This window comes from Mesoplodon densirostris, chromosome 6, assembly GCF_025265405.1.
Source record: "Mesoplodon densirostris isolate mMesDen1 chromosome 6, mMesDen1 primary haplotype, whole genome shotgun sequence".
In the NCBI taxonomy this organism is placed as follows: Eukaryota; Metazoa; Chordata; class Mammalia; order Artiodactyla; family Ziphiidae; genus Mesoplodon; species Mesoplodon densirostris.
In genome coordinates, this window is record NC_082666.1 from 83,630,236 (window position 1) to 83,643,995 (window position 13,760).

Consider the following 13,760-nt stretch of genomic DNA (forward strand, 5'->3'; position numbering starts at 1 on the left):
GAAGACACGGTACACCCTGAAGTTTCCAGAGTCATCTTTGAAAGAGCCCAAAAGGAGGGTATTGTGATCACTGCTGGATGTTAACAAATGGGAAGCTGCTCTTTGCCACTCAATGCCGTTCTTCCATCTGTGCATGACTGGTTAGCTGTAATAAAACAATGGCCTCAGCATGAATATAAAATAAAGTATCTTTACCATATTAACAATAACTTCTCACTCAGGGAAAACCCCTGATAGAAATGACTGAAGAAGGTCATTTCTCAGCAAGAATAGGGGAAAGGGTTATGGGCCAGATGTTGACTTTCCTTCCAAACTCCACATATTTCTTTCTCTGCACATGATATTTTAATGAGTTTTGAAGAAGAGAGCAGTTTTTAATGCAGCTGATTTGCAAAAGGAAGAGAGGATAAAAATGTTCCAGTGTTCATTTGTGATATGTAGACAAATTCCCAAAATGTTCCCCCTGCACCTTTACTACCTTGTTATTCCAAGGATTTATGATTGATTTGAGTACCGTAGTTGAAACAAATACTGTGTGTCTTACAGACAGTGGTAATCACTGAGTACATATATGATACATCAAGATTTTGAACACTTGGGCTCAAGTCCCAGTGACTTTAGAGTTGTTGTTGTTTTTTTAATATTCATGAGACAGTTTTTTCAGCTGTAAAATGTGAATAATACTATCTTGCTAGCATTGTTCTACAGATTTCATTAGCTAATATGTAAAAAAATGCATATGTAAAATATTTTTACCTCCCATACAAAATTTCTTCTAGGCATCTTATTTTGGGAAGCATGCTTGATAAATGCACTTCAATTGTAGACACGGTAAGATTAGGAAATACATATCTCAGTGCATTTACTTTTTTCAGCATTGTAATTGAGCATGATTTTGTATCTCAATCAAACACTGATTCTATCCTAACAATGCATAGAATTTAACTCTTTAAGTGATGTGTATCCAAAGAAGGAAATACCTAGACCAACCTGTGCTTGAAAAATGAGGGATGTGCGTTTATAGATTAATTGGGAGAACTTTATCATCTTAAAATATTTTTTTAAGAGAAGCAAAAATGTCTTTGGTAGCCCACATGAAAAGATATTGGCATGATCTTCTGAATAACCAACTTACTTCTTGCGCTTCTGGCATGAGGGACAGGTATTTGTGAATCATGCCTACAGAAACTCAGGCCCTATGTTGGAGATACTAGCCTAATTAACCAGGCTTTACCAACTGGGCTTCCAGGAAAGATGCTAGCCTGTATACCCTTAGGAAGTGGTTCTCAAAGTGGTGTCCCTGGACCCACAATATTGGCATCACCTGGGAACTTGTTAGAAATGCAAATTCTGGGCCTTACCTCAAAACTACTAATCAGTGGGGCTACACAATGTGTGCCCTAACAGGTCCCCTGGGTGATGCACATGCAAGTTTGGGAACCACCGACCCAAGTTATCCACTGTATGCAATGAATTAACTTCTCTTCCAGTGAAATTTGAATGTTGCTAATTGAAATACCATCCTTAGAAGAAATGAAAAACTTGTCTCTCAAGTGATTTTTTTTTTTGTTGTTGTAGTTTGGATAAGGAATCCCATGTGTGAAAGGTGCTCTTAAAGAATCTCATCTCTTGTCTCTTAGCCTTTTGCTCCCAGCTTCATGCATTTGCATTTCTGTTAATTGGACCATACCCTGTGTTTTCGAACTTTGTATCCCCCATTTTGGAGAGAAAAAACCTTTTCCATTATCCTCCTGCCTTAGTTCTGTCCTTCCAAACACAACTAAAAATTCCCAACAAGTAGTCTGATTTAGCTGCTTCCGTTTCCTTACTGTTTAATCCCTCTGTAATTTTCTTCAATCTAGTTTCCACTTCCACCTTTGAAGTGCAATTACTCTTTGAGATTTTCAACCATTTTCTGCTTGCCAAACCAGAAGCCTCCTTGTTTTTCTCTAGGATGTCATGCTTTTGATCTACCCAGTCCAGATCTGTCTTTCCTTGCCTTTTGTGATGCAAAGATATAGCCCCATTCTTTTTTTTTTTTTTTTTTTCTTTTTGCGGTACGAGGGCCTCTCACTGTCGTGGCCTCTCCCGTTGCGGAGCACAGGCTCTGGACGCGCAGGCTCAGCGGCCATGGCTCACGGGCCCAGGCGCTCCGCGGCATGCGGGATCCTCCCGGACCAGGGCACGAACCCGCGTCCCCTGCATCGGCAGGTGGACTCCCAACCACTGTGCCACCAGGGAAGCCCGCCCCGTTCTTCATTGACACTCTCCTGAGTCCTTTCTCTCCCTTCCTTTCACCTGGGCCATTCCTTAAGTTCTGTTGTTTAGAGTGCTCTGGCTCTCTCTCCTTCTCCCCTCCTCTCTCCCCATCGCCTCCCTCCCTTCCTCCCTCCCTCCCTCTTACATTCTCTTAATTCCACCTTCACATCCCCACCTTCCTTTAAATGACAAGTACCACCTCCTGACTAATGATTTTCAGTTCTACCATCTTCAGCATTGACTTCATCCATTACGCACCTAGAATCTCTGCCCAAGGCTCATCTGTGTCATTTAAAACTCAAAACTGCCAAACGGAACTGTCAATTGTCTTTTACAAAACAACTTCTCCCCCAAAGTTACCTCTATCATCAGGGCGTATCCTTCTCTAGATCACCCCGTTTACTCTGACTCAGTATGTATCCTACGTAGTGCGAGATGTGAAATTTCATTGCTCTTTTTCTTATCTGATCTCGTATTGCATTTCACCCCTTCCATAACCTTCTTTATGGTCTTCCATGCCTGCACCATTGAAGGAACTAGTTCCCTGCCTCAATCCGTCTGCCATTTCATATCCCATACACCAATGCCAGATCAGTCTTTCTAAAATATTACTTAAATGATGTCATTTCCTTGAATGTTGGCTACTCCATTACCTCCAGATTAAATCCATCCATGGGATTCCAGGCCCACACAGGTTTCTTGAGGAAGCCACCATTCCAAATATCTCATTCCTTTCCCCATGAATTATACCTCCATGAATCCAAATCTTAGTCCAGGATATAAGAACCATCTCAACTATTATTTCTTCTAAGAGAATATGCAGCCTTCATTAGTGGCCTATTTTTCTGAGATTTTACAGAAATTTCCTTATTATTGTCCCTTATTTGAGTTTTATGTAAATGAAAAGGAATGTTCATAAGAAGCCTTATATAATACTTGAAACTTAGAAAGGTAAGTGTTAGCTTTCTTCCCAATCAGAAGATGACATTCCCTGCAAGGAATAATTTCTTCTATGTGTCACTCTTTGTAGTTTGCCAACCATCATATCAGCAGTGGGTAATGGCTTTGTATCAGGTGAGCCATGGATGTTTGGTGTAGTTAGATGAAATAACCATATCTTTGCAACCTCTGTTAACTGCAGAGTATGAAAATACACTCACTTGAAATAAATATCAACCAGATTTTCTATTCCATTCTTTTATGAGAATTTAAGGAAAAAAGCAAAAGTAAATGAAAATTAAATGAAGAGTTATCTAAAAATAATAAGAATAATTCACAAATAAGAATTTTTGACTGCTGGCTCATCAAGATCGCGTTCTGGTAATTGTCTATCCAAGTTATATACCAAGAAGATCTAGGCTGGGGAGCTATATGGTCAGTCTAATCTTCAATTAGCTTTTACCCAAAGGCCCTTGTAGTACATTTTTTATTTTGTTCTCATCTCTGTCCAAACAATCTTAGTTTCCTAAAAGCAAGCACAGTATCTATGCTTGTATGCCCAGGAATACATGGCTAAGTTTCCCCAAGGTGGTAAAATAGTTTTCCTACCTCCATTCAAGAAATACTAGTCAATTACCTTAAGCAAATTACTTGCCTATTATGACCACCACGTTGGAAGCAAACAAAAGAATGGCCAGAGAAAAGGAGAAAATAATGTGACATGTTTATCTTTTCTTAAATGCCCTTAAGAGAAGGCAGGCATATCTCCTTATCTTAGCTCTGTAAATTTTAAAAGATTAGAATAAATATGTATCTTATATATGCATATATAATAAATTGTGTGCATATAAATCATGTATAATGAAGTACATTGTACATGGAGGAGAAGAACTCAGCAGTGGTTTCCTAAACTCTTTTTACTTCGTCTCTGTAATGATGAGCCTGTCTGACTACCTATAGCTGCTAACCAAACACATCCTGAGGGGCGCTTTGAAGTGCAGACCCCGCAGACAGCCAAGTATCAGTGTCTGGAAACTTTCCACATGCAAGCCCCCGGTAGTGCTGGTGATGGCTGGCATCTTTGGATCTGGCTGGAGTTGTTAGTGGAGCCTGTGATTTTAAGAAAAGCAAAGGAAAACTGGAAACAAACCATGCAAAGTAAGGCAATAAGGCAGGTGCTGGCTGCAGGGTTTTCCTGCCCCCAGCGAGAATGTATTTTGTAGGAAGAGGCAGAAGAAGGCACTGCAACTAGAGTTCTGATTCTCTAAGAAGCTTATGTGCCTTTCACACTGAAATTTAAAGGGTATGTCATGAAGAGATAGATGTCTGAGTAAGGAAAGAGAAGAAAAGGCTAATTCTGCAAGCATCCTGGCTTTCATCTATCGAGATGTTTAAGTGTAGAAGTGCTGACATAGAAGACGGAAGAGTATTACTTTCTGCTTCTTCATGTTTATAAATCTTACATTTTATGTTTTCACATTTAGCTGTTTATTTCTACTTTAAAAGAAGAGTACTGAAGCACTTACATTATGCATGTGCAATGAGGTGCGTTGCACACCCTCTGCTTATTCTGCACGTTTGGTCTGGCTTGATTAGTAGGTGCAGGAGGCACAGGGTCCCTGGTGGGAGCAGTTATTTCAGAACAGGTGGTTTAGCACATTGAGCATCAAAGAACCCAAAGGTGCGAGGACTCTGACGGCTGCATGAGCCCTCTGATCTCAGTCGGAGTCTCAACCCCACCCTGCAGATCAAGCAGCCCCCCTCAAGACAGGAATTTGCATTTTGCGTAACGACCTCTCAGTCTGGTGGTTTACCCTTAGGTATCAATAGAATAGCAACAGCCTGACTGATGGCAGAAGACAGCCCACTGTCACGGTTGGCATCCAGTTCTCTCGCCGTCCACTCTCTTCCCCTTATTTCCTACCAAGTAGACTGCTAATGCCCATCCCCTGCTGACCACTCACCCCACACGCCAGGGCTGCTGGTTTCCTCACGGCGTCAAAGAACCACACACAGACCTGATGATTATTTAACTGGGAGGTTCCATCCTGGCGCCTGGTTGTCCTCCCTGCATCTCCACCTCACTGAATCTGACGTGGGCACCAAAGCCCAGTCCAAATATCACCTTCCTTTCTTGGGTCATCTTACCTGACTCCAAATTTCAGCTAACATTTATTGAGTACTTTGTGTAGAGCAGGCTCTAGTAGTTGCTTTACATCCATTGTCTTTTTTTTTACTGATTTCTTACTCTTTTTTTTTTTTTTTTTTTTTTTTTACGGTACGCGGGCTTCTCACTGTTGTGGCCTCTCCCGTTGCAGAGCACAGGCTCCGGACGCGCAGGCTCAGCGGCCATGGCTCACGGGCCCAGCCGCTCCGTGGCATGTGGGATCTTCCCGGACCAGGACACGAACCCGCGTCCCCTGCATTGGCAGGCGGACTCTTAACCACTGCGCCATCAGGGAAGCCCTGATTTCTTACTCTTTTGAAGTCTTTTTACAATTACACAGTGACTACACAGTTATCGCTTTTAATTGTTTCTTAGTGAAATCATAGAGTTATTCTTGTCTCATCTCCTGCTGGCCTGAGAACACACAGCAGTTTCTGTTTCTTTTGGAAGCTCACTGTGTTGAATCCATAGTAGGTGCTCCAAATCCCATGAGTGATATCATAATTAATGGTATAAATTCTTAGCTTATATTGATGAAGTGTATTGAAATTGACTCTAAGAACTGAATGATTAAACCTAATTTATCAACCACGTTTTATATTTTGATGATCACGTGCATCTCAACAAATACAAATATAAGTTCAGGATGCCCATACATCTTCTAGTTACTGGATTATTGATATTAAAACATGTGAGACGGGCTTCCCTGGTGGTGCAGTGGTTGAGAGTCCGCCTGCCGATGCAGGGGACGCGGGTTCGTACCCCGGTCCGGGAAGATCCCACATGCCACGGAGCGGCTGGGCCCGTGAGCCATGGCCACTGAGCCTGCGCATCCGGAGCCTGTGCTCCGCAGTGGGAGAGGCCACAACAGTGAGAGGCCCATGTACCGCAAAAAAAAAAAAAAGATGTGAGAGCTCTGTGCCACTCCATAAGAGCATCATCTTACTCCCTTGGTTCCCCGTGGGGTAGCCACTCTCCTGGTTTGTCCATGAATGAAGGCTTTCCCCGGGACACAGGATTTCAGTGCTAAAACCAGGACACCTCTGGGTAAACCTAGGCATTTAGTTGTGTTAGTCATAAGAAATGATTTCCCCAATGGAAGAAATTGGCTGTACTTTTATATTAAGTGCTCAGGAATGGATAGCTGTCACTTAGTTGTATTTTTTTCAGTCACAGGCAAAATTTTTAATCTCTCATAGGCAACTTGGATGGTTTTTGTTGTTGTTTGCCCTACTTTACCCTGGATGCTACATAGCATTGTCTGTACATCTGACAGCTGGTAGCAGAAAGCCTTACTTCAGGAAGCTCAAAAACTTTAAAAAAAAATCACACACACAACTTTTTCCAACCAATTACATTAGTATATAGAGAGTGCTTTACTAATAGCCACTTTAGAGTTATGAAATATCTATTCAGTATGGTATTTTTCTAAAAAAGATTTAAAATAGCTGGCATCAGCAAGGATAGTCCACTAAGAGATATAGAAGTACACCAAATTTCCCTGGTTATAGCTTCCTGTGCCCGAAACTTCTAATTTTTCTTTTCCTACTGAGCTTTCTAACTTTTCTTTAGAACTGACTTTTTTAGGTCTCATAGCTAGCACTGTTGTCTAAATTAACTGTATCTGCTTTTGAACTATGCAATTGTTTACTTGTATATTTAATGATTAGCTCCTCCTGGCACTTCTGGTCTCATCCGAAAATGGAAATATACCTGCTGGAGAACATTATCTATTTTCCTGCCTTCTCTCGGCCATCTGAGTAGTCCAAGCGGGGAAGCTTTTGGATTACTTGGCATAAAAGCCAGTTCCACTTTTCGGAACTTATCTGCATAAACAGTCATGCAGCCTAATGGAACAAATATAATGCTAAGCAAGATTTTCAGATTCCCTTTATTAAGCTTGTTCAGCATCATTCTACCAAGAGATAAATGTACTTTCTGAAATACATTTCTTAACTGCTTCGAGATCTTTAGTTAACCTGTATACATACATGCTTTGTTCCCTCAATGTCTTTCTAAATATTGAATTCAAAGAATTTTGCATTTGGCACAGTGCTTGCACAGAGAGGTCTCACTTGATCATCATGAAGTTACTTCCAGGCTCAGGATTTGCTCTGATCTTGGCATGAGAAACGTGCATAGGTAAAACTATTTTAGTTATGGAATGGCCATATCACAACCAGTTGTTTGCATGGTGTATTTGCTACACAGGTAATCATAAATTTTTAAAATAGGAGTATTGGCTCTATACTTGAATACATTTTGAGTATGAATGATGACTTTATAGTAGTCAGTAACAAAAAGAACAGAGCTCCTAATTCCACCTTACAATTTTCCTAAAAGCACTTTATGCCCCTTGGTGAATTAAAGAAAATTTCTCTAATCATTTACATTCATTCACTTCACAAATACATATGGAACCTCATCTCTAAGCCAGGTGTTCTGCAGCCACTGTATGAAATCATACTCCATGGGGCATGGTAACAGTGGTAACAGTGTGATGGGCAAGACTTGACTCAAATGGTTGACTCAAACAAAACAGTGTTTCTGAATTTATAGCTAATTTTAGAATGTGAAACTTTATATTATATAAAAAATTGTTACATGTCAGTTATATCTCAGAAAAATTACTAGTGCTCCCATACCATTTAATGGCTTGTTTCCCTGCTGACACCATGTTTTGAAGGAGTTTATCTGCCTGACGCATTCATTGTGTAATTATCTTCTCATTAGTATTTGCCAAAAACCAAACAAATAACTGCCAATCAGAATACACAGAGTTGATATATTGTCAGCACCGCCCCCCCCCACCCAAAAAAAGAAGAAATAAATTTATTTCATTTTTTTCTTAGACTGTGTATCATGATTGTGGGCAGATACACAATTTCAAGTATCTTAAAATCTCAAATACTGAAAATCTCCGTTACTGATTCAGTGGACTTCAGTGATCTATTCTGATTCCCTCATTTATTAATATTTTATTAATATACACTTTTTTTTCTGTTGACCTGCCAGTCTGTAGTTTTACTGCAGCTACTCAGCCTCTGTTCTGAACACCTCCTTTGAGTGTTGCATGAACAGACCTTGTCTCTGGAGGGTAGGAACTGAATGGGAAACCAAAACAAATTTACGGCCTTCATAAAGACTCAAGGTGCTTTTCTACTTAACTCGAGTGGTTGTTTAACAGTCATGAAGTGTTTGTTGTATTTGATGACTCTGTGTGTTAATTTATGTCCTGAAGGTTGTTAAGTTGACAGTTATTGGGGGTGGGGGGTGGGGAGGTGGGGAACAGCAGCGTGCACAGCTGACCTGGGGCCCAGGCACCCATTTTGTAGACTATTCAAAGCCCTTACCCTCCCCCTCTTCCCTACTCCCCTCATATCAATCAAATCTCTTATCTCATTTCCCTAAACTGAGACTAAATGATAAATTGTATGGGTTTAAAACCGCTTGACACTAGTATGGGGATATTTGTGCACCATGCAGAGTTAGCCTAGTATTATATCTTTGGCAATAATTTCAATTCCTCCAGGAAAAGAAAATACCTTAGAGTATTCATGATGAAATGATATAGCCTATGGTTAAGTGATAAGTGACAACATAGGATTTATATGAACTTTAACAAAAGATCTCCACAATTTCGTTTCCTTGAGCCCAAATTTGACATTTCTCCTCTATTATGTGGGTTACTCTGTATCTTTTTTAATTAAGGTGGCAAGCTTACCTCACATAATACTATATAAATAAAACTAAATAGAATTGTTAGTAGCATTTACCGATTTGTGATGAGGTTATTGATGAGTTTTATTTTATTCTTTTCTGGATGTATTTACAAGTTTTTACAATGAACATACATTACTTTTTAATCAAGAAAAAAATCACTTATAATAAAAGTTACAAAAGTACATGTATAAAAATCCTAACTATATCCTTCTCATAGCAAAGTACTTTTATTCTGTTTTATTCAGTATGTCCTGTCTGGCTGAGTATCTGATATAATAATGAGCCCTTTCATTTGTATAGTTCTTTACACAGATTTTCTCATGTAGGATATATAATAATAATCAATTTAGTAATGGTGATGGGATAGAAAATAATATCCCCAAACAAGGAAATTGTGGGTTAGATATTTTATCTTGTTTGCCAGAAGTTATATGATTAGCAAATAGCAGAAATGGAGCAGTATTTCTGAATCCTAGCACAATTTTCCTTTTTATATGCTATAATTTCCTCCCATGTGTATAAAGTTCTGCTAACTTCCATGAAACATATAAAGAAATGTAAGTCCTAGGTCCCACCATCAAGCAGTTTATAATACATTTGGGGTAAAAAGACATGCTGACAGAGAGTTAGTTAGCAATTCAATAGATGACACAGGTAAAAATTGCAGTGCATAATACAGTGCCTGGCACATAGAAGGCACTCAAGCAATGTTGGATAGGTGGATGGATGCACGATAAATAGATGGATGCATGGACAGATGGATGAATGGATCGCTGGCTAGATGGGCAGAAGGGCAGATGGATTGACAAATTAATTAAAGTTATAGGTCTAGAAAGGAGAAAATTCACTCATCACAGATGTTTGAAATTCAGTAAATGTCTATTGACTTTTATTGGTCAGAGACTACTTCAAGAAGGAGAAGATAGACTAGCTAGGCCTTCAGGAACTTGGAAGAGTAGAGTGTGACTGCAGAGAGGATGAGTGAGGGAACTGCAGGCCGAGGGCTCAGCATGAGCAGAGGCAGTAAGGCAGAAAGAGCAAGATATGACTGGGACTGCAGAGGAGTGACTGACCTTGCTAACGCAAAAGGTTTGGTGAGGAGGTTGTTTTGATAGTAGAATGGGACTGTATCATAGAATATCTTGAATTTCAAGCTGAAGTATTTAAATAATCCATAAGCATGGGCATCTCTAGACATTTTTGCATAAAGTAATTCATGTCATAAGGAAATGTTTTAGGCAATAAATCTGGTCGATGACTTTGTGTTAAATATAAAGATATGAGAGAGTTTAATGCAAGGTGGAGATTTTAAGCATTCAACTGGGATTTTAAAGTATTTTTAGAAAGAGCTGCAAATGTAGATCTCACTGTATCATCATTAAAATATTCCTATATGTAACTGAAACTTCTGAGACAGTTATGTCAAATTTAGCTTTAGATCAATAGGTATTTCTCATTGAGAACTAAAAGTTTATAACATTCGAGGATAAGAAGCTGGCATAAAAGTCTAGAGGCCTCCAAATATTTCATGCATGAAGTTTAATAAATTTTTCATATGCCAGAGGAAAGATAATAATTTATGTCTTCCAGGATTTTCAACCAAACTACTAGATAGGTCAGAAAATTTGTATTTTTGAAGGTGTATACACTTCTCTTTAAACCTACTGATTATTTTATCTTACAAAATTGGTGATGTTATCACTTGAATACAAGTGGTTAACAGTGAGGCCTGGGAGCAAATCTATGTGGGTTAGAATTTGGCTCAACCACTGAATTGCTGGTCAATCTTAGCCAAGTTTCTCTCTTTCCTCAGTTTTCTCATCCATGAATGATAATAATAATAGCACTAACATCTTAAGGTTGTTGGGAGGATTAAACGTAAAAATATGGACTAGTGCCTGCCATGTAGTAACAATTCATAAATGGTAGTCATGTTACTAGTTATAGAACATACTCAATGAATAATATGCATTCATCTTATTTTCTTATGATTGTTTACTTCTTTTATTTGTTTTTTTAATCATTGCTAGAAAGAAAGCTTGGCTCCCGTTAGGGTTGTGTCTGGGTTTTCTACTGTGTGAAAGTATAACTCAACATATAAGGCATAGGTTGCTGCTAACTACGGTAAAGCTGACCAACTTCTTGCCTTCTGTAGTGAGCCATCTCTATGGATTTGGACTGATGGATGCGGAAGCCATGGTGATGGAGGCGGAAAAGTGGACCACTGTTCCCCAGCAGCACGTGTGTGTGGAGAGCACAGACCGACAAATCAAGTAATGTTTGCTGCAAGCAGACAGCATGACAGTGCCCTAAAAGAGATTAGCCCAGTGCAGATATCTTGAGACAGCCCTGTGTTGCACATGGAAACTAGAAATTTGTGTAGTCTTTTTCTAATGTAATTATAAAATTCTAATAGAATGTCTAAGACCCTAAGCCATTAAATACACACTAGGATAACCCAAGGATCCTTAAAAGAAAAACGTATCTTACAAGGGGGTGGGGGGACCCTTACAGATGGGCATTCTTCAAGTTTCTACTCTGTCAATATTTCTATTTGATGGTAGAAGTATTCCCCATATTTTATGGTAGGAGTATTCCCCATAAGTTGGTATACTCCCAAAACTAAACCTTATGTTCTGGAAACTTAACTACATACCATGTAGTTCTCTGAAGAGTGATGGAGGATGCACAGGAAAAGAGATTGCAGTTTACTCAGATTCCAGGGCCTAGTCCCCTGTTTCAGCCTCACAAACTTGGAGGCTGTGCTGATTGGATTCATCAAGTGATAGTGAAGTCTCTCCTAGGTGCTGAATCCAAAGAATAGGATTTATTTTCATGATTTTATTAGTAATTTGCTTTCAGCTTTCTTTTTAGAGAGTTAGCTTGGAAAAATACGTAAGAACTTTGGTTTTTAATAAAACTAGAGCCATTATAATTCTTGAGGAAATTGTTAGGAAGCAGAAATAAGTGGACTAAGTTTTTTTTCCCCATTCTACCCATTTGTGGCAAAGAATAAGAGAAAAAAAAATAAAGAAGTAAAAAGTTAACCAGTATTTATTGAGCTCTTACTATAGGTCAAGCCAAGTGCTAGGAACAATGTGTGTTTTCTTCTTAAAACTTTATAACAACTTGGGTATTATTCCCTTTTGACAAAGGAGGAAATGGGATCAAATGGAATAATTGTTTATTCATTCACAAATTCATTTACCAATTCAGCAACAATTTTTCTTGCTATCAAGCATTTACTGGCTATCAAGCACTGGGCTAGATAATTAGGGATAGAAACAGGAATAAGAAATGCTTCCTGCCCTTGCGGAGCTTACAGTCTAGCGGGGGAGTCAAACCAAAATAATATAATAAGTAGATCATTACAAATGACAATGAGTGAATGCTGGAAATAAAAAGGGTAGAAAATAAAAGGTGGGGAACATGTTTTTCCTATGGTTCAGTGACCATCTTAGAGAGTGAAATTTAAGCTTTGATTATGAAAGAAGAGTCAGCCATAGGAACAGCAGCAAAAAAGCACTAGAGGCAGAATAGTGTATGCAAAGTAGCTGAGGTCAACTTGAATTATCCCAGAACTTGAACCAATGCTAGTGTGGCTGGAACCCAGTGTTCAAGGGGTACAGTGGCACAGGAGGAAGCTAGTGAAGAAGACAGGAGCCTGTAGGCAAGTGGAAGAGTGTGCGCTTAGCTTATAGAGAAAGGAAATGGTAAACCAGGGATTTGAATCAAGGTCATAGTCATCCCCAAGCCTCCACTGTACCACAGTACCCTATACTGGTGGTTCACAAAGTGGATTCCTCAGATCAGCAACATCCCTATCGCCCAGGAACTTGTTGGAAAGGCACATTCTTGTGACCCACCTCAGCCTTACTGAATCAGACACCCCAGCACCAGGGCCCAGCGATCTATCTGAACAAGATTGATATCCACTACCTGCATGAAGATAAAAGAACCTTCATTCCTCCTTTCCTCTCACTTGCACCTTTCCCACCCTAACCGGGGTTACTCCCTTAAACGACCTAATCATTTGGGTAATGACACTGTGTCCCTTCGTCTCCAGCGACCACGGCTTGCATTGCATCACGCAGTCCTTCCAGGCCTGCAGGCTCACGCAGTCGAGCTCTGCCTCGTGCTCTGCTCAAACCCCCTTCTCTCTGTTGCAGGACAGTTCGGCCCAACAGTGCGGTGCGCTCCGTCTACAAAGCATCAGGCTGCTCTGACAATCCCAACCACCACGTCAGCTACCTGGAGCACGTAGTTGTGCGCATCACCATCACCCACCCCAGGAGGGGAGACCTGGCCATCTACCTGACCTCGCCCTCAGGAACCAGGTCCCAGCTTTTGGCCAACAGGTACAGTCATGGCCCCTGACCGCCAGTGTGCGGGGGTCACAATGATGCCCAGCGACTCTTTCAGCTCGAAAAAGTCTGCTGTGCTTTATTTTTTATTTTTTCAGAAGTCAAGGATTGTGCATGTACATATATTGTAGGATCATGATTTTCTATACAATTTTTTTAAATTAATGAATTAATTTATTTTTGGCTGTGTTGGGTCTTCGTTTCTGTGCGAGGATTTTGTCTAGTTGCGGCGAGCGGGGGCCACTCTTCATCGCGGTGCACGGGCCTCTCACTATTGCGGCCTCTCTTGTTGCAGAGCACAGGCTCCA

The 13,760-nt window shown here is 40.1% G+C and overlaps 1 protein-coding gene across 1 annotated transcript in view; it reads left to right on the forward strand.

Annotated features, from left to right (window-relative positions):
* Positions 1-13,760, forward strand: part of PCSK5 (proprotein convertase subtilisin/kexin type 5) — a 334,111-nt gene that overhangs the window by 271,258 nt on the left and 49,093 nt on the right. The window contains exons 11-12 of the mRNA XM_060102335.1: positions 11,244-11,361; positions 13,258-13,446. Coding sequence (XP_059958318.1) covers positions 11,244-11,361; positions 13,258-13,446 — 307 coding nt within the window. The remainder of the gene's footprint in view (positions 1-11,243; positions 11,362-13,257; positions 13,447-13,760) is intronic.